The following is a 23,511-nucleotide window of genomic DNA, read 5'->3' as shown; positions in this document are numbered from 1 at the left end:
AGCCAGACCCCAAAGGCTGGAGGGCTAGAGGGGGAGGAGAGTGTGGAGTGGCCGTGCAGGGGATTGCAGTGGTGGCCGACAGCACTGCCAGTGTCCAAAATGGCCTGCAATAGCAGGCTTTACAATGGTTAGTTTTGTTATGTGAATTCCACCTTGATTTTTTTAAAGGATGAGGGAGAATGAGGGAGATGGCTTGTACCCTCACACCGAGAAGAGAGGGCTCAAGTGCTGGGGTTGAGTGTTACACAAACCTCTTGTGGCCATCCACGAAGCCCTGGTGGATTGGTTAAATCACCATGGAATATTACTCAGCAATCAAAAAAAATATAAACTCATGCCATTTGCAGCAACATGGATGGCGCTGGAAGGGATCATGCTCAGCGAAATAAGCCAGAAAGAAAAAGAAAAATACCGGATGGTCTCACTCATAGCAGGAATCTAGAAAACCTAAATAAGGGACCAGGAAAAAGACTAATTATAATAAAGTAAAAATCAAAACGAACAAGCAACTATAAACCAGAGACACACTACGGGGAGCGGGGAGGAGAGGAGGGATTAGGGTCAGGATGAGGGGGTGGGAATTGTATGGGGAATATAACCAAAATGAAAAAAGCATACATTGTGCAAAAATGAAAAATGATGTAAGAATTACATAAAATAAAATAATAAAAAAAAAAATCCGATGTCACCACGAGGAACCCAGGGCCTCTGTCTAAGTTCCTGCAGCTTGTGATGGCAGCACCGAGCTTGGAGTCCAGGCCAGGGTCTCCGCCGTGGACCCTACCGCATGCCGGCTGCTCTGGTCCCCAGTGAGGCAGGGGTCAGAGTCTCCATGTCAGGAAAGGAAACTGATAGACAAAGAGCCTGGAGTCAAGGGCATGGAGCCACCCCAGTAACAAGTGACGGGGCCCAGGAGCACAGCCAGAAAGTGAGGGGATATAGAGACGGAGCTGGGAGAGGTGGGGGCTCTCGGAGCAGGCACAAGCTCGTCTGGAGGCCGTTGGGGTTGCTCTGCAGGGCTGAGGGGAAAGGAGGCAGGGAGGGTGTCGACAGAGGCTGAGACCTGGGTGGTGAAGGGGTTGCTTGGCAGACACATGGGACTGCTGGACTCAGGCAGGTCACGGAGGTACCAAGCTGCCAAGCCCTCCCTACCATCTCCCCCAGCATGGAGACCACCACGCCACCGCTAGTAGCCAAGGGGATGGACCTGAATTTACTGATAGTATAGGGAGGGCAGGTGGGGATAGGGAGAACGATTAATCCAGCTCCCCCTCCCTCCACATGGCTCAACACTGAAGTCAGTCACCCCAGCCTGCAACCCAGCAGGACAAGAGAGCTTCCAACCCTGTGAAGAGAACCCCAACTCCACCGCACCCTGTAGTGAGCCCCCTCTCTGAGCTTCCGTTTCCTGGTAAAGAGGAGGAGGGAGTGGAGCGAGAAGAGGGACCGGGCACTGTGCCAGCCTGGTGGGCTCCAGGCCAGTCCATCAGACAGCCGAGTGCCCAGGCTGGAGCCCAGGCTCAGCGGGAGGGACGAGGACCATGTTGGCAGAGCCACCTCCCCGGGGATCCTGGCTTAGCGGCCAGTTCTAGGAGGAGACAAGCTGAGGGGTGCCAGGAACCAGCCTCCACCTCTCGCCGTAAGGATTTCCCAGTCTCGGAAGCCCGCAGCGGCCACCCCAGCAGCAGGAAGTGAGTAACCACCTCTCAAGACCTGCTGGCAACAGCTCAAGGGCCAAGGACGGAGTTAGGGACCACGACCAGGCTGACGGCAGAGCCGGGGCTCCGTCCCACCAAGCCCGAGTGAGGGACGACCTACCAAGCCCATGGCACCAGCTCCCCCCACCGGGGCAGCAGGGAGATGGGCAGAGGGACTGGTGTCCCGCTCCTTGCCTCTGGCGCCAGCTCCCCTCTGACAGAGCTCGCACCAGGAATAGCAAGGCTCGCCCTCCTGCTAAAACGGAGAGTGGGTGTGGGAAGGGAAGCCAAGTCAGACAGAAACTGGGGGATGGGGGTGGGGGCATATCAAGAAATTAAATGGAAAGAAAAATCTGGCAAAGCATAACAAAAAGAGCTCTGAATTCTGAAAAATGCAGTTGTTAGCCGGTGGGGGAGCCAGGGGCAGGGGGGTGGGAGGAGAGGGTGAAGGGGCGAGGTGGAAGGTGAGTGGGGCTGTGCCCGTGTGAGGCTGCCGACATCCGAAATAACAAACTTAGTAACCAAATGGTAAATCAATAAAAATTCTATTTAAAATACAATAGTAGTAAAATGCAAACAGATGGGCTTATTTTTGCAGTGTTTCCACAGTTCCGGTGAGAATGAAATCCACATGCCATACAAGCCGCGAGTCCAGACGCTTGAAATGCTGGTGTTTCAGCACCCTCTGTTTGCTTTAGCTCAGCACCCCCTGTTTGACCCAACATGGGCACTGAGTACCATGATGAGGAGCAGTAACTGCACACCAGTAATTTAAAATCCAGTTGTTTTTACTAAGGACGTTAATTGTTTTCACTCAGGACACCCATCTGCACTGCGTGGTGGAGAGCAGGTAGGGTCAGAGCTGGCTGGGAGGTGGAGTGCCCAGGAAGATGCCTCCCAGGAGGGTGGGGCAGGAGGCAGGGTGTGGCGCTGCCCGAAGAGCTCTGAAGGGCTCACAGGTGTGGGCGTCCTGCCTACTTGTCCAAACGGCAGTCTTAAGGGGTTTGCTCTAAATCAAATTCTGCACTTACCTTCCGATTCACCCTCTGGGCTTCCGGAACGGGTGTGTCTGAGGCATGTAGGACAGACCAGCCCTTGGCAGGGAGGCTGACCAAGGATGGGAGTTGGCTTTCTGGTGGGACCTGGAAGTTCTGGAGGCCAGTGAAAAGTGACCTTCCCAGGGGGTCTTTTGAACCCCAGCCTCACATACAGACGATGGAAAGAATGTTCCAGAACACTAGAGTGGAGGGGCAGACATTCGTAAACATGTGCACGCACATGCCTATGATCCACTTTTACGCTAGAGTGGGTTTTTCCTCACCCCCAGTGAGTTTAGGTTTGGGGGCCTTTTCCCCTAGACTGGTCCATGTCTTCACTCCATCCACAGGTGCCCGCAGGGTGCTTGCCATGTGCTGGGTGCCAGACAGAGATCGGTGACAGAGGGGCTCCTGCTGAGGGAGTTCACAGTCTGGTGGGGGCACAGAGGCGCCCCAGGCTGTCGAATGCAGAGAAGACACGACCCCGGTCAGGTGCATCAGCAAAGGCTGCAGGCTGCGGCTACGGCATGGGTGAAGCCCAGAGACGAGTGTGATTCTGCCGCTTCCAGCAGCCTTAGATGGGACAACAGGAAAAGCCCGTGAGGCCAGGTAGCTGGAGGACACGGAGTCTAGAGTGGAGAGGCCACTGGGGTTAGCAGGAAAAGCTTATTTCCTCCTCTAATTCTCTCTGAGTGCAGGCAGGACCGAGCTCCCCACCCCCACCCTTCAAGCCCCATCAAGTGGTCTGGATGTTGAGGGGTTGACTAAGTCAGTGTCTTCAGCGATCTTTCAGGAATGTTTAGCCCAATTTTCCCATAGCAAAATGAAGATGTACAAAAGACATGAGAATCCAAATATATCAATAAATTAATGTGGGGGGGGGCCTCCCTGGTGGCGCAAGGGATTAAGACGAAGCACTATGAAGCTGTCCACAGCCACTGCAGCACGAGTTCGATCCCCGGCCAGGGAGCTACCCACATGGTGCAGCAGACCTCTCCAGTCTCACCTGCTGCTCCCTCAGCAGGGTATTTCAGTACATCTGCCTGTTCTGTACCCCACTCTGTCTCTGGTGAATCCTCTTACCCAACGCATCTCTGGTCTGCACCCCCAGCTCTTGTCTGCATAAATAAATAAATCTTTTTTTAAGTTAATTAATTAATTAATGTGGGCTGCTACTGAATCCACAGGAACTCCTTTTGGAATGGTTTCCCATCTGGACTTTGCCCACAGCCGTGGGACCGGTCTCAGTGTTAGACTCCGCCCAGCACAGGTGTGTTAGAGTCCCTCACTCTAACGATGCACGGCCCAGTTAAGGGATTGTCTAATAAGTGGGTGGATGGATGGATGGGTAGTAGATGGGTGGGGGGGTGGTACATGGGTGGAAGGGTGGGTAGGTGGAGGGGAGACTGGGTGGGTGGGTGGGTAAGTGGATGGGTGGGTAGAAGAATGAATAGGTGGATGTAAGTATTTCATGCAAGAGTGGGTGATTGCTTCATACGATTCAAAGATTCTTTTGATGGCAGTATACAACACAAGGACACTCAGATGAAAAACAGAACTTTCCATTACTTTATGATTCCAAATGAGAGAAGGCTTCCTTCAGGCAGTCACCTAGGAGTTGTCCCCAGGGACAGAGCAGCAGCAGGCTGGAAAAGCTCATAGGGAAAAGCTCATAGATGGCAAGCAGTTTGGAGTTAGCTAAGTGTCTCAGATTTCCTATGTATTGGATAATTTGAACTATTCTGTGAGTTCCAAGGAATAGGGGCTGATCATCATTGTTTGGTGCCTGCCGAGGTGATCAGGGCCAGTGCATAGTGGCTCAGAGTATAAGTGTCCCCAGAACAGAAATGACTGCAGTTGTGAACATAGCTGCTCAAGAAAAACTGGCTGGCCCCTAGCCAGGACTTCAAAACTGGGTCAAGATCGCATTTAAAAAACTGTATTACAGTGGTGGGAATGAAGTGGAAAATGTCAGGCTGACCTGCTGATTAGCTGGGGACAGAGCCTGGACACTAAGAGTTCCAGGGAACAGCTGATAAGCAATTTCAAGGCCACACGCACCCTGATTCAAGCATTCCCAGATGACTGTACCCCTTGCTTTCATCAGTAAATACTCTGTAACCTAGTTGCTCGGGGTTCAGACTTTGGAGCGAGATCTCTGGCCCTACCGGTGTAAACCCACCTGCGTAAATAAAGACCTTCCCTCCTCCTCTCTGAGTGCTGCCTGCTTCCCTGATGGAATTCTGCTGCAACAGGTAGAGAATGTGTTCATGAACGGATGCTTGCAGAGCTCTTGATCAATAGCTTTTACCTAAGTGTCAACACTGGAGTCAAATCTTCGGGGTATCTCTATCTCACAGATCTGGAACACTAAAATGTCCAGGCTGGAGGCAACTTCACAAAGACTCTGTCTATTCTGATGGTTCTCAAGACACGCCTTAGATCACAGAAGGCCCTCTGGATCACTTGGTGAATACATAACTCCCCTCCCCTGGAGAAAGCGCATGTGGGCGGCCTATAGACTGCTTACAGGACTCATGAGCTCTGGCAGCCCACCCAGAGCCCTGTCCCCACCTGGGAAGTCCAAAGCTCAGGTTAAGAAGCCCCAATGTGGTAGAAAGTTCAGCATGTAGAGGAGTCAACTGAGGCACCGTGTCAGAAGAGGACTTAAGCTCACTGGGAGCCAGGTCTGCAACCTCAGCCCCCCATAAACTGTCAAGCTCAGCTTCCCCACCTCTGTGATGATGGAGTTAGATGCAATCCCTGGTTCACAGACATCATTCAGAGAGGTTTCAGGGAAGGGGAGACAGTGGAGGGGCGGTGGTCTCACTCTCTTATTGATTCCCCCAGTAGATGGGACTTACGTGGCCACTGTCAAAGAAAAGATTTTAAGACAATTTAAAAAGTAGCTTTGATGAAAGGCCCCCACGTGTTCCTTCTGCTAAGCTTCTGGGAATGATAAATGCTGTGGATTGTCAGTAAGTCTCCAAAAGGAAGCCAAGAAAGATGATCAGGGTTGACGTGGAAGAAAACCATTCCAAACATCCCCAAAGAAATGGCTACGTGTCTCCTACGAGAGGGGAGAGATTCACACACCATACAGCCGACAAGGGGCTAAGAGCCAAAATCTAGAAAGAACACATACAACTCAAGAGCAAGAAAACAAATAGTCCCATAAAAATGGACAGAAGAACTCAATGGGAACTTCTCTAAAGAAGACATTGGGGCCTCCCTGGTGGTGCAAAGGGTTAAGCGCTGCACTATGAAGCAATCCGAAGCCTCTGCAGCATGAGTTCAATCCCCGGCCCGCCAGGGAGCAGCCCAGGTGGTGCAGCAGACCTCTCCTGTCTCGCTTGCTGCTCCCCTCAGCAGTGTATTTCAGTCAGTTTGCCAGTTCTGCTCCCCACTCTGTCTCTGGTGAATCCTCTCACCCACCACCCCCGCCCCGCCTGTGCCCCAGCTCTTGTATGCATAAATAAATCTTAAAAAAAAAAGTTGTATTTAAAAAAATAGGCAAAGAAGACATCAGATGGCCAGCAGGCACTCGAGAAAAAGCTCATCATCATTATTCTGGGGAAAATACAAATCAAAGCCAGAGTGAGACACCCTCACACCTATGAGAATGGTCTAGATCAAAAAGACCAAAAACAAGTGGTGGTGACGGTGAGGAGGAAAAAGAGCCTTTGTACACTGTCGATGGGAATGTAGACCAGTACAGCCCCTGTGGAAAACAGTATGGAGGTTTCTCAAAATATTAAAAATAGATCTACCATACAATCCAGCAACCCACTCTTAGATATCTACCAAAAAAAATACAACAGCATTCATTTGAAAGAATACATGCACTCCTTTCAAAGTGTTCATCATAGCACTCTTTACAAGCCGAGCTATGGCAACACCCCGAGTGCCCAAACACAGCCGAGTGGATTAAGATGTGATACATAGACACAAAGGAATACTACTCAGCCATAAAAAAAGATGAAATCTTGCCATTTGCCACAATATAGGTGGAACTGGGGGAGATTATGCTAAGCGAAATAAGTCAGAAGGAAAAAAACAAACACCAAATTGCTTCATTTGTATGTGGAATATAGAGGGGAAAAAAAAACAAAAGAACAGACAGAAATAATCCAACACAAACCCTTGAAATCCTACTGCAGATTTTTGATTATCAGAGGAGGCAAGGGGCCAGGGAGAGGGGACACCACAGACTGTGGTGAAGGATAATTGTGGCTTTTTGGCGGTGGGCGTGGTGTGGTGGCGTGTCTGAAGAGGTGTGAACCTGTACCCCTAATTCATGTACAGTGCTGCAAACCAAAGCAAGTTCAATAAACATGATAAGAAAAAAGAAGGAAAAGGCTGTGTGTCTCCAGGGTGCACTAACCCTAAACTGTCACCCGAAACTGTCACCCGAAACAGCACAGGGAAAGGGATTCACCCTGAAAATCTTTCAAGTTCCCCCGCCCTCCTCCCTTGGGAGGCAAACAAGCCGGCCAGCCTCTGTTCACACCTAAACACAGACACAAAAACACGGAGGGAAAGTGAATGAGAAGCCGTGTGTGTTCTATCAGACAAGTGTATTCACTTACGGATGTGCTGCCACTGACCTCCATGCCAGCAAGACGACATCTGGTTTTGAGGGCCCCACCGCCCACTATGCACTTGCTATTCACACCCATTATTTCATTTACCCAGAACAAGGGTAGCCCCGTGGTTCTGAACGTGGGCTTTGGAGCCCTGGGTGCCCGAAAGGATGGGGCAAAGTGCCTGGCACAGCAGAAGTTCTCTGTGTCAGGACTGATATTAACCCTCACCACACCCTCTCTGAGGTTTGCCACCATCAGCTCCATTTCAAAGTTCAGAGAGGTTAAGTCACTTGCCTGAGGCCCTCGGCTGGGGAGGAGGCAGCACAGGGGCTGAAATGCAAGGCTGTTTTGAGCTGGGGACACTTGGAGGCTGTGCCTTGGGGGACCTCTCCCCCCACGGGGCTCCCAGGGTGGGGGGAGACCCAGTGGCGGCGACCCAGTGGGGCCTAGGCTGGAAAGGGCTGCCAGGCCACCGGGAGGCACGGAGGTGGAGGGAGGAAGTGCCAGGAGGCGATGACATCACCACCCAACCCTTGAAAGATGAGCTGTTCCCCGCCACTCCAGCTCCGCTCAGGCAGCTCCTGGAGGGCTGGACGGCAGGCAGCCCGCTGGACCTGCGCGGGAAGGAAAGGACCCGGTGTCCGCGGCTCGCTCCAGACAAGGTGGGTGCCAGGCGGGGCTGGGCTGGGCAGTCTGAGTTTGGAGGCAGTCGGGGGTGTGACCGGGGCTGAGTCCCAGGCTGGGGCAGAAGTGTGCCTGGGTCCCGGGACTTTGGAAAGTTCGCTTCCTTCCTGAGCCCTGGCAAGTGACAGGGTGCCCAGCCGCAGCGACTGTCCTGCTTGTTCTGGTCTGTCTTCTCCCTGAATGGAGGGGACGGAGGGCCCAAACCCATCATGTGTGTTGTGTGAGCGGCTAGTAATGTGATCTGTGGCGCCGGGGGGACACCTTGGATGAGAGCAGCCAGGAGGGAGCGCGGTGCCTCCGGGAGGGTGTGGGCTTGAGACTGAGACGCTGCCATCTGCCTTTTCACTCACAGCCGGGCTGCTCTTGAGTCCTACGTGATCCTGGACAAGTTACTTGACCTCTCTGAGCCTCGGTGTCCGTCTGCAAAGTAACCCTGCTCACCTGCTGCCAACAGTGGCTGGCAGGTCACCGAGAGCAGGGGATATGTAAATGCAGGTGACAGGAATGGGTGGCAGGGGTGTTGCTCAGATGGGTGTGGCCTTTCCTGCCCTGCTGGCCCATCCCAGGCAGAGGGACAAAGCGGTGCACAGGTTCAGAGCATGTGCCTTGCCTCCAGTCCTGGGCTGGCGTCCTCCCAGGTGTCATTTTTTAACATCTCCCCATCTCCTGACCCCTAAAGATGACCTGGGGGTGGCTGCGGCCCCAGCTGCCGTGGGTGTCCGGTCAATGGTGGCCTAGAGCTGCAGCCCTACGGGTCGGCTCCCGAGCCCGGGTCGGCTCCCGAGCCCGGGTCGATTGGTGATGGGCGTGGCTCCCCAGGCAGGTTAGGATGTGCCTCCTGAGTCACGCACCCAAAGGGGGCCAGCCCACAGGAAGTGGGAGCTCTGGCCAGGGGGTGGAGCAGTGGGGGGTCCTGGGCCCATCCCCCTCTTACTCTTTCTCTGAGCAGGAGGGAGGGAACCGCTTGAGCGGCCCCAGAGCACACTGCCCACCCCTCTTCCCCGGAAGCAAGTCTGTTCCATGCTCTTGGGGGGCCCTGCCATCCTCATGAGAGGGAAGGAAGAATTTGCTGGTTTTCCCCTGCTGGGTGGGAGAGTGGAGAACACTGGGTTTTAGAAAACACGGAAAACATGAAGGCGCCCATGTGACCCCACAGGCAGGACCCCAAGGTCTCATCCCAGTTCTTCCCTGAACCCACGGGACCTCTGCCATCGGTTCTGAGCCCTTCTCAGTGTGAACAGGGAAACTGAGTCTCAGAGCAAGGCAAACCCTAGCAAAGCCCTTTGCTTGCCTCTGGAGACAAGCCTCAATCTCTTGGGGACTCAGGCTCTGTCACTTGTAACTGGGAAGGCTCAGAGGACTGACTGAGCCTGGGTGGTGAGATGAAGGACCTGCAGTTAGACCGAAAGCCGGACGCCTGGCCCGTGGGAGCGAGCAGGGCAGACAGCAGTGCCACGTGGCCCCTGCTCACACGGTGACTGGCTAGAGCTCAGAGGGGGTCTGAGGGCTACCGCTCTCGCCCGTGCTGCCTGTGGTCAGGGGTCCCCCAGAGCAAAGGACCTTGTCCTCTGAGTTTCACAATGAACGCAGGCACATGTCTGTTCGTTCACAGTGCCTCCCCCGCCCCTGCCCCGAAAACAGTGCCCGGCATGAAGCAATCTCTGGCTGTACTTGCTGAGTGAGTGGGTGGGTGGATGGTGGATGGATGGATGGATGGATGGATGGGCGGACGGATGGGTGTGTGGATGGACAGATGGACAGACAGACAGGTGGGTGGGTGGATGGATGGGGGGGTGAATAGATGGATGGATGGACTGGTAGATGGGCGCATGGGTGGATGGGTGGATAAATGAATACTGGTCACACGACAGGCCCCAGAAGCATAAAATGTGTATTATTAAGTAAAAGAAGACAATCTAAAAAGTTCACATTCTGTATGATTTCAACTAGATGACATTCTAGAAAAGGCAACACTACAGAGGCAGTAAAAACATCAGTGGTTGCCACTGACATGTGGGATTAGAGGAGGGGAGAGGGTGAACAGGCAGACCACAGAGGCTGTTTAAGGCAGTGGAACTACTGTGCATGATGCTGTAAGGTAGATGTACCACACTCAACATTTGTGCAATACCAAGAGGGTGCAATACCAAGAGTGAACCACAGTGTAAACTCTGGAGTTTGTGTGACTATGACGTGTCAAGCAGGTTCATCCTTTGCCATAAATATGCCCTGGGGAGGGGGGTGTTGATAGCAGGGGAGGTTGTACATGTGTGGGGGCAGCAAGTATAAGGGAACTCTCTGTAATCTCTGCTCAATTTTTCTGTGAACCCAATGTCTTAGAAATAGTTCATTTATAAAAGAAAAGCAAAGGCACACAGAGGAGATCTTCGTGCTTTGAGGACTCAGAGGGCATTTAGACAATCTCAGAGCCTCGGGTCACCGATCAGAACTCACCAAGCCTGCAGAGCGGCCAGCGCCCCACCCCCCATCAGGTGCCCCTGACCCCCGAGTGTCCCTCTCAGCACACGTGCTCCAGAATGGGAGCCACTGAAGTTGTTTCTCCCAGCAGGGGCACCACCCCCAGGAAGCTGAGGGCAGGGAAGGGTGTCCCCTCTTGGCTGTCCCTTGAACAAGTCCCTCCTCACTAAACCCTCTTTGGCCCCAAGCAAGCAAAAGGGGGAGAAGGGCCTCCTGGGTCTCTTATGACTGAAAACATCAGAAGTGAACAGCTGGGACACAACATGACAGGGTGGAGGAAGCCAGACCAGGTGGGGAAAGGTGTGTATGCCTGGTAGACGTGCCCACACAGGGCAGCGGCCTGCACAGATCATCCTGGTGGCCCAAACACCAGGAAATAGGGACTGGTTCAATCAATAGGGTGCGTTGGGATAAAGACTCCTCTGTCCATGCCGATGCCTCTCCAGCTACCTCCCTCCTCCTCCCGCTCTAGGAGCCAGCCAAGGGGTTGACGCCTCCACCACTCCTCCCCAGCTATAGACCTACACAGGCCACCAAGCCCTCAGGCTTTATTTCCTGCCTCTGTAAATACTAGAAGTGGAAACTACCAGGAAAATAAATTGGGGATTCCCTGAGGCGGAGGGTGCACTTGGTACAGTCCACGCTGGAACACTCAAGGCCATGAAAACAATGAGGTGGGTCAAATGGTTGCAAAAGGCAAAGCGGGGACAATGTGTTTGGGTGACTTGCTGGCGTCGCCCCCTTGAACACGAGCGACTGCTCCTAAACACACGGAGACACCATCCAGGAGGAGAAAGACACCAAGAAGAGCACCTGTAGGAAGTGACAGGCTGGGGCAGGCGGGAGGCAAGCTGCCTCCAGGGTACTGTTTGAACGCTCTAACTTTTATCACAAGCATGCATATCCCTTCGCAAATGTTTAAATAGAAAAGCAAATGAAACCGACATGAAAATAAGAAGAGAAATCCTCCAACACTGCAGTTTCTGCAGCCAGGTGGGGGCCAGGGGCGTCTGTCCTGAATCTCTTTCCAGGCTGGAGAAAGGGGACTTGAAAGTGAAGGGGGAGATGATTCACACATCTGTGTGTGAGCTGCACGGCCAAGGGTGGGAGGGACCCCAGGGGGGCATGACAGGCGGCCTGGGCTTGCTCTGAGGCTATTTGAGGAAATGCATTACTGAGCATCTACTGTGTGCAGAGTCTGCAGGGTGAATCCCCACATAAACTACGGACTTTGGGTGACTATGATGTGTCCAGGCAGCCTCATTCATTGTAGTAAATACCCTCTCTGGGGTTCATTATTCCAGTAAAGTGGAATATTTCAAGAATGGGGAAGATGTGTTATAGAAAAATTATTGTAAACAATGAAACCCACTAAACTTGAAGTTTACAGCTAATGAAACAGGTGTGATTGTTGAGCTTGACAACTGTTGTAAAAGGATGCTTGAAAGAGAAAAAAAATGAAAAATTAGGTAACAATCTGGAACTAAAGATTCTCATTGTAACAACTAAGCCTGGAAGTAGGAAGGGAAAGGAGAGAGAGAGAAAAGTATGTCAAGGTTTTTCAAAACTGGAAGAACAGTTCTTTTTCCACTCTTGATGCTAATAATCCAGGGACACAGTTTTAATGTTTGTCACATTCTAATATATGATACAGGTTTTAAGATGTTGGTCAAAAAATCGAAGATAAACTTTAGAACAGCAGGTGTGTATTAGAAAGTATACATACTACATAGATAGACATTGCTTTCTACTCTACAAAGAATATATATTCCAAGGAATACTTATGTTCAAGGCCCTAAAGAAAGCCTCGTTGTAGTCCCCAGGACTTGGTCACAAGATCCTGGGAACAACTGAGCTGTAGGTGGCGTAACAGAGAAATCAGTGCTCTTCTGCCCCTGCTGCCCGCCACGTCGTCCCCCAGAAGGCAGTCTGGGTGCTGGGAGCGTGATAGAGCTGCTCTAGTGCTCTGGTGGTCTGAGGCTGAACGCTGCACTCCGGAGCTGTGTGACTTTCTGAGGCTCGCATCCTCTCTGACGTTCATTCACCCTGAAATTCCAGGGTGTCACACCCACTGTAGCCCTTCAGGGACATGGTTGTGCAAAGGTCGCCAGAATCACCCCCTATAACCTCTCCACCTCTGTAGGGTCAGGAAGGCACTGAGCAGGTTCTCTATAATGCCACAGATGGGTGGGTAAAGGAGAGTCCTGGAGCCCTCAGTGGCTTTCTCAGACGTTTATTGAGCTTTACATGTAGTGTGGCAAACAGGTACATGGCAGGCAGGGGTGTCGGGAAGCCAGGAGGCTGGGAGGCCCCCAAGCCCCCAGCAAGTCTTCTCTGGCTTATTCCGCCCCTTCTCTCTCCGGCCTCTCTCCTGCTTCTGCTGCTCTTGGTGCCTGTCTCCATACCCCCTCCATGGCCCACAGAAGTAAACAAGTGAGCTTACAACAATGTAACCACTGCAGGTGCCCCAGCAGGCAGGGCAATCCTAATGGTGGGAGGGCAGAAAAGCCTGAAAACCATTTACCCTACAACCTCCTAATGAGGAAATGAAGCCCAGATACATTATTCAAGGCATCTGTCCAAGGTCACACCTGAACAGATGTTTGCCACTGCTGCTCTGGCAAGTGTTTTGGGCAGGACCAAAAGGATTGTTGCCGGGAAGGATTTTTTTTTTTTTTAATTTATGCATACAAGAACTGGAGAAGGATTGTTTTTAACCTGCTACCGGCTCTGCCTGTGGGTTTATTGTGTCTTCCTCAGGCCTGTTTTGTAAACCCAGCTGGCTTAAGGTCACACAGGCACTTGCAGGCAGCCAGGGCAGCGCAGGGCACCCCACTCCCCGGGCTCCCCGGGATGGCCCAGGGGAAGAGTGTGGGAAACCTGACCTTCCTCCTGCACACCAGGGCCTGACTGGACCAGAGGAAGTGCTTTTCTGGAAACCCTGCTCCCTCTGGATCTGCAGCTTTCCTGCCTTCTGCATTTGTGCTTTTACTCTCTGCAAGGATTTCTGTTTCCTCCCATCATAAATTATTTACATGCTCTTGATGAAAGCCCAGAACATCAGGAAACTGGAAAGAGGGCACCTTGTAATCATGCAAAGGCTGCGTTCGTCAGCTTTCTGTGTCTGCCCCTCCGCATCTTCATGTGGGGTGGGACGACAGGTTTGGGCTTTTAAGCAGGTTTACGACCTTAGCTCTGTCTTCCCCATGGGATGGGGACAGCAGTGAGATGAAAATAAAAGCACATTGGGCCAAGGGCCTGGATTCCCGGACCTGGGTCCAAGGCTGAGCTCCGCCTCTGACTGGCTGTGTGTGCTGGGAGAATACACACCTTTTCCGGGCTTCTGTGTCCACCTCTGAAACATGAGGGGTCTGATGAGTGTCCAAGAACCCTTCCCACCCTAGTATTCTAGAATCCTGGAGGCTTAACCCTGGGCAGAGTTTCAGGGGTGGAAGGATTCTTCTGGTACAAGAATCCTATGCTTCAGTTAAGACAGCCCCTCAAATAATGTCCCCACGGGGGCCAGACCCATAGACCCCCAGATGCCAGTCACCTCAGGTCTGGCCCGGACCCCTAAAATCCCACTCCAGGATGAAACAGGCAAGGACTTCCCTCTCATTGCAAGCTGGCATTGTCTGCTGTGGTTTTAGATGTGTTCAGACCTTTCTGGGCCTCAGTTTCCCCCTCTGCAAAAGAGAGGGTGAAGGGATATGGGACATTTTCTTTTTTATCAATATAAATCTTTTCTCCAATAAGATTGTTTGCAGAAAACTGAGACAGACAGAGAGGATGGAATCTTTGACATTTATGGAGTCTTTAAAGTATGTGGAGGATTGTTCTAGAAGCTTTCCATTCAATAACCTCCTAAACCTCACAGCAACCCCAAAAAGTAGGTCCCATTTGACAGGTGGAGAAAATGAGTCCCTGAAGGTTTCAGCAGCCTATGGAAGTTATACAGGCATAGGCATCTGAGTTGAGATTCTGATCTCGGTGTGGATCACGGATCCTTATTCCAATTCCTTGGGGACACATCCAAGCAGGCAGCTGGTGTTCTTCCACACCCATGCACACATGCACACACACAGAGGTGCATGTACTTGTGCACACAGCACTGCAGCAGTCCCCCACCCAAATCCAATCAAACTCTAAGCCAAAGGTAACCAGCGATAGGTGTCTGTCCAGGCGGCCCCCATTGCCAAGGCCTCCCCGGGGTCCAGGCCCAGGGATATGGCTTTCTCAGTCCTGTGCTGATGCCCCAGCAGCACCACAGCTGAGCACCAGGGCCTTCAGGCAGAGGGTGGCCCAAGCGAAGCCAGAGTTAGTGACATGGGACGGGGAGCTGTGGGGATCAGGAGCACGTCACGTGGCTGAGGCGCTGTGAGAATTATGACCGAAATAGGAATGGAGTAAAGGGACGGCTTCCCAAACAACAGTAAATGGGCACAATGCATTTTAGAAGGCGTCGCCATGACAACCACAGAACAATATGGATATTTCCTGTAAAGCAACAGGGGATGAAAGGTTGTCTGCAATAGGACATAGGAAGATTTTAAGATCTCTGAACGCTCCTCACGGTGCGGGAGTTTGTTTGGGGGGCAGGGGAAGTGTGGTGTTAGGATGTCAATGACATTCTCATTCACAGTAACAACAAAACCCAAGAAGCAAGACACCCTACCAGAGTAACCTAACCGTGACAAGCAGGAAAGAGTTAAGACTAAAAACTGCGGGGTGTCTGGGACCAGCCCAGTCTGGACAGTCCTGATCTACTGCAGAGAGCACTGCGGAGAGGAGCTCTGCTTGCAAGGTACCCCCCGCCCCACCTCATCTCCCCTGAAAATGTTTCCAAAACATTCCAGACCCATAAAGTGTCCAAATGCTGGAGGGGCTTGGACTTTCTGATTCAGCTCTCTGCAAGAGGTCCTGGATTGGAGGTTCCCAGAACCCCATCCACCCCACACAGAGGGCTCAGCCTTCCTCAGGGAAAAGGAGAAAGAGGGCCTTGGAAGCAGCTGGGGCCATGGCCCCCTGCTAGTGGGGCTCCCACCTCCCCCAGCACCCCAGTGTTTACTGCAGCTGAAGTTTTACTTTGTGAGGCTCCACGCAGCCTGTCACGTGGTGACCCTGTAAATCAGGTCTTCAAAGGAAACGGCCTGAGGGTTGGTGTCCAGGGAAGGGCCCTGCCCTGGGGCCCAGGAGATGGTGTCCTGGAGCGTCTGGCTTGGCTCCAGCTTGCTGGGTGTTCTGAGAGCCTGGACTCATTTATGGAGCACATGGTTTTCTCTCTTTTTTTTTTTTAAAGATTTATTTATTTATTTATACAAGCACTGGGTACAGTCAAGCGCAGGAGGGTGAGAGAATTCACCAGAGCCAGAGCGGGGGGCAGAACAGGCAGAAGGACCGAAGTACACTGCTGAGGGGAGCAGCGGGCAGCAGGAGAGGTCTGCGCGCCATGCAGACCCTCCGGTGGCCGGGGAGCAGCCGGGGATCGAACTGGCGCTGTAGAGGCTGCAGGCAGCTTCGCAACCCAGCGCTCAACCTCTGCGCCACTGGGGAGGCCCAGGAGAACATGGTTTTCAAGAGGTTGGGACAGGATGTGCGAAACACCGCAGCAGGCATGGCAAGAGGAGGGAGGCAGGAGCCTTCCCTTGGAGGAGACACAGACACGGTCAGAGACAGTGCGGGTGTGTTCAGACTACGTGAAATCATAGTGTGCTTGAAAGTTATATGTGACACTCTAGGGTCGTCTTTTCTTTTGACATTTTTAAAGAACAGGTGTGTCAGGAAGGAGAAGACACTTGCATGACACAAGTGGGCTGTCTTGGAAAGCGAAGAGGTTTGTGAAAGGAGACGCAGGCTGGGGGGCTCTTGGGGCTCTTAGGGGTGCCAGAGTCACGCCCAGGACAACCACGCGCAGGCCTTCGTTACTGGGGCACCGGAAGGGAGGAGAGCAGCGACTGCTGGAAAGCAGCCCGATGGACTTGCTGGGCGCAGGGTGGCCTCCAGCCTCCCATGTGTCAAAGACCCGCTCTCTGGGGAGTGCAGGAAAGGAAATGCAGTGACACAAGGTAGGCCTGACGTGGGGCAGACAGAAGGACACACACACTTACAGCTGTCACTGAATTGGGGATGCAAGAGACAAAAGAGAACAGCCCCTGGGACCAAGTGCGGAACCCTGTGTCTCCGAGGGGCCCCCAGAACAGCCGGCAGGTGGTGTCCCTGAGTCACATACAGCTGCGCAGTGTCCAGTGCTGTGAGCGGCAGAGCAGACCATGCGGGAGACGCCCCTTGATCCCCGCCATGTGGCCAGAGTGTTGGGCCCTCTGGGGGCAGGAATGACTGCTCGCATTCCTGAGCACGTTACATCCTGCAGCCAAAGTGTGTTAATTCATCTGCTCCTACAGCAGGGCTGGGAGGCTGGGAGCTGGAGGTGCGGGGGGCCGGGGGGGGGGGGTGGTGGATGGAATTGGAGGGGTCTGTTCTATGCTAGCCCCACTTTAGAGTGGAGGAGAATGGGGCTGGGCCTCCCTGTCTGCAGGGCCGGTTTCCAGCCAGAGGCAGCCCTGGGGCTGTGCATCCCAGGCCCACAGGCTCCAGCTCTGGCTCCTGTTTCAGAGCGGCCGCTTTGGAACATCACCCCCTTTTTTCACGCTGACGCTGCAGCAGCACGCGCCGCCTCTGACACTCTCGTGCTGTCTGCGCCGGAATTCTGTCCAAGAACACTCACTTTAGAAAGATCGCCCTTCATTGAATCATGTAAATACTGGATCTCAGCGCCCTCAGGAGCAAATCCCACCCTGGTCTCAGAGGGAGCCTATTTTGGGCTCCCAGGATGATTGTCCGGCCTCATCACACCCCTCGTCACCTCCGGGGCAGAGTTTTGCCTTGTAGGGAGCCCGCCCTGGCAGCCCGCTCCTGTCCTGAGCTGTGTGGCTGTCTATTCGGGCCGCAGGCTTGCCCAGAGCCAGGGTCATGTTCCGGAAGCCAAAGAACCTCGATTCCTTCATCACGGTCTTGGGGGCTGGCGTCTGAGCTCCTCTCTGGGTCTGTCATCTCCCCCTCAGCCCATATAGTGGGCCCAGGCCTGGTGGCCCCTGAATCCAGCCAGGCTTTCATAGTGTTCTATTCCATTCCATTATTTTTTACAGTGTGTGTGTGTGTGTGAGAGAGAGAGAGAGAGAGAGAGAGAGAGAGAGAGAGAGAGAGAGTAATGATGCTCATTTTTCATTTAAGTTAGTGGTGGGTCAGCTCATCTGCACCAAACCCCAGCAGGAGGGTCCATCTGCGAGGGGCTTAAGTGCCCCCTCCTAACATAAACCACCACCCAGCTCTGAGCATGATGCCCAGGGACATAAAGGGACCCCAATATCACACACAGCGCCCCATGCCTGAGCGCCTCACCACACTCCACTCCTCTGACACCCGGGTGCTTAAGCCCCAGGCTGTATTAGACCCCAGAGAACCACAACAGGGCATCTGTTTGCAGGGGCAGGCAGTGTGAGGGACACTGCCAGGTGTCTCAGAGCCGCAGCTGGGGGTCCGCCCCCTGAGCCCGAAAGGAGGTGGCCCTGACGACCATCACCAGGAAGTGAGGCCTGTGGAAAGCACCCTGGTAAGGGCTGTGGGGCCCTGAACCAGGATGGGCCAATCTCTGAGGCCCCAGGGGAGGGAGCTGGGAGCCACAGCCCCACCCTCAATCCCCTTCCTCCCTGGGCCTCCTGCTGGTGACCCCACTGGTCAAGCCCCACGGGGAAGCCAGATGGCAGGAAAGCCTGGTGCAGCACCAGCCGCCAGCCAAGGCCCCACCCAGGGCAGGCCTGCAAATCAGATGCAGAGGAGCAATTCCCATCACCCTCAGACTCCCCAGTTCTCTTAGGACCTGTTCTTTGGACACTTCAAGAGAGAAAATCTGCTACTTTGTTCTGAAATTAACAGAGGACAATGTTTACAGCATTGTCAGGCAGTTAGGTTCCAGCTGGCAGACTGGGCTAGGCCCAGGAACACCTAGGCAGGTGCGCCCACAGGAGGGCTGCTGCTGGACCATGGCCAGACACCCCTCAGGTCAGGAGGCCCTGGATGGCTGACAATGTCCAGATGGGAATTCAGGCTGGCTAAGCTCCCTCATCGGACAACCCAGCAAGAGAAGGAGCCCAGGGACCGGGGGTTGAGGGGGGCTATCGTCAGTTGTCCCCACTGTGTCCCGGCAGGTGAGAGGGGTGCAGTGATTGTTGAGGTTAGAATGATTCCAACATGTGTGACCACATTGAATGGTCTTTCGGTGAGCAGCGAGGGCCCCTCTGAAAGACAGTCTTCTGGGCCTATCCTCATTCCCCCCAACGCCCTCCTTGAAGGACGACAGGACTTGGCTGCTCATGGACTCCCAGTGCTCTTGGGATTCTTGAACTTTTCCCAGCTGTCAACTGATTACCTGCCATTTAGTTTCCTATTTGTCCACTCGGCTTTTTCTTTTTCTACTGTAGTCAAGTTTCCAGAATCATCCACTGCCTTATGTCCGCCTCCTGCAACTGGGTTAGGAGAGGGGGCTTCTGCAAACCCAGAGCCAAGCGCTCTTGAGCTGAAAGGTGGAAAACTAGGGGAGGCAGGTACACACGTGTACACACGTGGATGCACACATACACTTTGCACACACTTCCTAGGCGGGAGCGGGAGGTTACGTGGGATCCTGGAAAGAGCTTGAGGTCTGACACCAGAGGGGGTTTAGTCCCACCTCCAGGTCTTGCCAGCAGTGACGGTGCTCAGACATGTCACCATCTCTCTGCACCTGGCTTTGTGCTCTGCAAGGCCAGTGTGCAGCTGGTGCCCCTCCCTGGACGGGGAGGAAGAAGCTGCGGGGGGAAAGCATTGACCCTCACAGTGGGTTAGAATTACTCTTCGGTACTGGTCTCCCTCATGCTCTCTGGAGACCTAGTGTCCAGTTTACTTCTGTCACATCAGAGCGAGCCGGACTCGAGCCCCGATGCCTCCCCTCGCTGGAGCCACCAACTCCTTTTATCCCCACCTGAAGCACCTCAAAGTTAACAGGTTCAAGTCTCAAAACATGATGACCCTGTCTCTCCAGTCAGCCCTCCCCTTGGTAGCAGAGGGCATCACCTGGGTGCGGGCATTCTTGACACCCTTCTCAGCCTCATCCCTAACCCCTCCATGTCCAATCTTGCCCCAAATGGGCTCGCAAATACCGCGGAACGCATCATCTTCCACCTCCGCATTCCGTGCCCGGGCTAACAGGCAGTGCCCACTAAACGGTCTCTGTGTATTCACTCTGCTCGCCCCCACACCCCAACACAATCTTGTCTCCCATGCACCTGCTGGTGTAACATACCTTCACCAAGCTTCTTCCTGCCTCAGGGCATTTGCACCTGCTGCTCCTCCACCCAGATTTCCCTGCCATCCCTCACCCTGTTCATCACAGTACCCATCCACTCGCCTCCTGCCCCAGGCTGCTCTCGGACCCCTGCTGTATATTGTAATTCATTTCATTTCATGGCACTTATGTCCGTCTGCAATCATTAGAAATCACTTGAGTGATTCTCCACTGGACTGTGGTCCTGTTCTCACCACGACAGCCCTGCACCCCGTAGGCAGTAGGTGCTTAATAAATATCCGTCAGGCAAAGGTCTCCATTCGCCTCCCCTGGTGGGGAGCACATGTGCACGTGTGTTCTGTGGAAACTACCCCACCCCATCTAACCATCTTTTCTCATTTGATCAGCCAGGCGGGGCACCCCTCACGTCCAAATGTTCTCCTGGAACCCCATGTTCCTGTCTGTTATTGACGAGCCCACACCCACCATGGCCTCCGTCAGGTAAGTCTGACCGATTCTTCTGTTGACTGTTTGGGGGGCAGACAACCTGTGAGTTCTCGGGAGAGCATGACCCTCATCTTCCCGACAACGGTTGGGGCAGTAGCGATGTCAAACCCAAAGCAAAGCCTCTCAAGGGCTGTGAGGCCAGGGTTCTACCCCACAAGCCTGTCAGGAGTGGAGGGAAAGACCCTCAGGGAGAGGGGTGAGGGGGGGTGCAGAAGGACACAGACTAGGGGTCACTGCAAGCTGCATGAGCCTTCTTGGACGTGAGGAGAGTGAGGCTTTGAGGCCAGCCCCAGAGTCAGAGGGAGGCGACACGTGGCAGCGGCTGCAGGACATGCTGAGGGGAGGGTGTGGGGAGCCGGCCTCGAGTGGAAGCAGAGGAAGGAGAGGGTCGGCCAGGCTGGGGAGCAATGTCAGCAGGACAAAGCAGGAGGACCCAGCCTGGCCTCTCAGTCCTGTGGCAGAGGCGGCCATGTGAGACCTCGGACATCAGCTGAAATTCTCACCGCTATGAACTTTACCGAAGTTTGGTAAAAGAGAAATGTACTGAAAAGCTTGTTCAGAGCCAAAGGGAGGTCCTGGCTCGGAGAGACTGGACCCGCGTTCAAGGGTTAGGCCGTGGTTACAGGCTCAGAAAGGACGCTCAACTTAACAAAGGAGAGCAGACGTTTAGGTGATTGCCAACACATTGGGTTTGTTGACGAGGCTGGTTTCTAATGAACTTAGAGAACTGGTAAAGGAGAAACTGTCCTGACTTCAAGTCCTCCCTTGATCTGACGGCACAGACAAGGCAGAGCTGCCTGTGTCCAGGAGTCGTGGGGACCAAGGATCATTTGAATCTCTTCTCACACTGGTGCCCCTGTGGGCATGACGGTGCAGTCAGGTTGCTGTCATCTGTCTTCTTCCTGCGACTTGCAAACGCAGCTTGGTCCTGGACCTTTGTGGAGATCACCCCAGGGTTCTTCGAGGTGAACAAGAGTCATTCTGCTGACTCTGACCTCTGGGGGCAGCCTTGGCACGGCAGACACTTTCCAGCAGTGCAAAAGGGAGAGTTCCTTTTCCTGGCCCTCAGGACAACCAGCCAGGTTGTCAGTAGAGGCCCCCCAATTATGCATCTCCCTGACCTGCTTCTCAGTGCCCGCTGCGGGTCAGGTGCCGCCCTGCTGGCTGGGGAATGTCTTGCTGGGAAATGAACGTGGTGTTCAGGTGCTGTGGCTAGATCTCTGAGAGCTGGGCAACAGGTGACAGACCCCCTCCCCAAACCGGGCACTGAAGAGATAGAAAAGGAAATGGAGCCAAAGGCTGGACCAAGAGAGGTCTGACCTTCAGAGGGCTCCCTGCAGAGAAGCCCACCAGCATCCATGGGTCAGAAATGTAGTGGGGATGGATTTGCAATGTCTCTGTGTGTGTGTGTGTGTGTGTTAGCTGGAAAACTCAAAAGTGGGGGGATCAAAATTAACAAAGGCTTACCTGAGGGCAGAAGGTCCACTGCCAAGGTACTAGGTCATTCCTCTCCACAAGGTTGCATGAGTATCCTCACAACATGGCAGCTGCCCCTCCCTCCAAACCCCTCCCACAGTCACAACCCCCCACCACCTCTCTCCCTGGGTGAGTGGGCGCAATGCCCTCAGGCCCTAGGCAGGTCATTCACGGCTGTCACTGCCTCCGTGGGTGGGAAGCAAGTCACTGAGCCCCGTCACACTCACTGGAAGAGGAATCAATCTCTGCTTGTGAAGTGAGGAACAGCAAGGAAGTTTTGGAAATATGAAAGAGTTGTTGGACATACTGAAACAAAGATCCATCATACGGGTCTTTCCAGAGCACATGTCCCATCCCATCACGCCCTCCTTAAAGCCCTCAGGGCAAAACCTCACCTCTGAGCACCTGTGAAGACCATCACACTCCCTTATTCAGCCTCATCTCTTGCAACTTCCCACTTCCCCATTCAAGCCCTAGTTCACCTTCCAGAACATGCCAGCAGCTTCCCTCCCCGGCACCTCTGCTCAAGCTGTCCCCTCTGCCTGGTCTTCCCTCCTTCCTTCTTGTGCCCTGTTGATACCGTCCTCATCCTTCCAGACCCATCTCCAAAGTCACCTCCATCCTCCTCTGTCCCCCATTCTGCATGCAGAGCCCCCCTTCCTCAGCCCCTCCTCACACACAGGGCTGTGTCGTCACAGCTGGGCAGGGGCAGGGAGGGGGTCGTACCCTCTGGCTCCCCGCAGCCAGGATGGGGCTCAGCACAGAGCTCAGAAGCTGCCACAAGTGAGTGCGTGTGCGTGAGGAGAGCGTTAATCACAGGCCCTCCATCTGGCGCCTCCGGGCCCATGAGCAAGGGGCTTTTTCTGGGAATTTCCCAGACAACCAGGAGCTTCTTTCCCATCTTTCCTTGCTCAACTCCCCCCACCCCCCTCAGACTGCCCAACAAGTAACCCCCAGGGACCAGCCTTTCTACCTCGGCCTTCTCTCACCCGCCCTCGGCTCTAGGAAAATCCCCAATTAGTCCTAGCATCTAGGGTCGTACTTCAACTTTTCCAGGAGTCTTCATCCCCACGCTTTGATTTGAACCTCACAACAGTCATGCCGGGTGGGCCAGGAAGACAGTAACACTCTAGTCCAAAGAAAACCACCTGGATGCTCAGAGAGGCCCGTAATTTGCCCAAGACCACACAGCTGGGTTTGCAAGCCAGTCTACGCCTTCCCAGCCCATGCTCTTTGCTGAAGGGAGTTAGCCTTGCCCGTGGCCCTTCTCGAAGGTGGACAGCCCCGTGGTCTGAGTCTCGCCCGGAGTGAAGTGGAGCCAGGGGAGTGTAACGAGGTGGCCACACGGGAGCAAGGGCCTGCAGACGGGGCGCTGCAGCCGGACCTGGGCTATTTCACTCAGCTCACAAAAGCAGACAATGTCTGTGTGACCCATCCAAGTGCTCAGGGCTTTTTGTACATTGCGTCCCATCCCCAGCACCCCCCTGACTGCTACATTCTGTCAGTTCCATTTTACAAGGTAGATGATTGAGATCCACAGAAGCTAATTAACTCACGCAAGGTCACACAGCTCAGGAATGCGCCGGGAGTTGAGCCTGGGAGGACTGCCTGGCACCAGCGCCCCTGCCTCCTCTATCACGCACCCCTAATCCCCCCAGATTTGCTGAAGGACGTCCAGGGTCTGGGCAGCTGGGCGTGTCTCGGCGCAGGCTGGCATCTCCCCATGG

General features: G+C 53.9%; 2 protein-coding genes across 10 annotated transcripts in view; both read left to right on the top strand.

Annotated features, from left to right (window-relative positions):
* The first annotated feature begins 7,893 nt into the window (after positions 1-7,893).
* Positions 7,894-23,511, top strand: part of BDKRB2 (bradykinin receptor B2) — a 20,983-nt gene continuing 5,365 nt past the window's right edge. The window contains exons 1-3 of one of the 9 annotated variants that reach the window (XM_037503951.2): positions 7,894-7,982; positions 15,125-15,286; positions 20,209-20,302. In XM_037503951.2, the coding sequence (XP_037359848.1) occupies positions 20,235-20,302 (68 nt within the window). In that variant the 5' untranslated portion in view covers positions 7,894-7,982; positions 15,125-15,286; positions 20,209-20,234. Of the gene's footprint in view, positions 7,983-10,954; positions 11,157-11,592; positions 15,287-16,971; positions 18,092-20,208; positions 20,303-23,511 lie in introns of those variants that run through there. The other 8 variants (XM_037503946.2, XM_037503948.2, XM_037503953.2 and 5 more) reach the window with 8 other exon arrangements.
* The window catches only part of BDKRB1 (bradykinin receptor B1), a 26,182-nt gene continuing 22,933 nt past the window's right edge, over positions 20,263-23,511 (top strand). The window contains exon 1 of the mRNA XM_037503956.2: positions 20,263-20,302. The gene's annotated coding sequence lies outside the window, so the exon portion shown is untranslated. The remainder of the gene's footprint in view (positions 20,303-23,511) is intronic.

This window comes from Talpa occidentalis, unplaced genomic scaffold (genome assembly GCF_014898055.3).
Source record: "Talpa occidentalis isolate TD23 unplaced genomic scaffold, MPIMG_talOcc4v2.1 talOcc4.11, whole genome shotgun sequence".
Lineage (NCBI taxonomy): Eukaryota > Metazoa > Chordata > Mammalia > Eulipotyphla > Talpidae > Talpa > Talpa occidentalis.
This window is presented reverse-complemented; position numbering and strand designations above follow the sequence as displayed.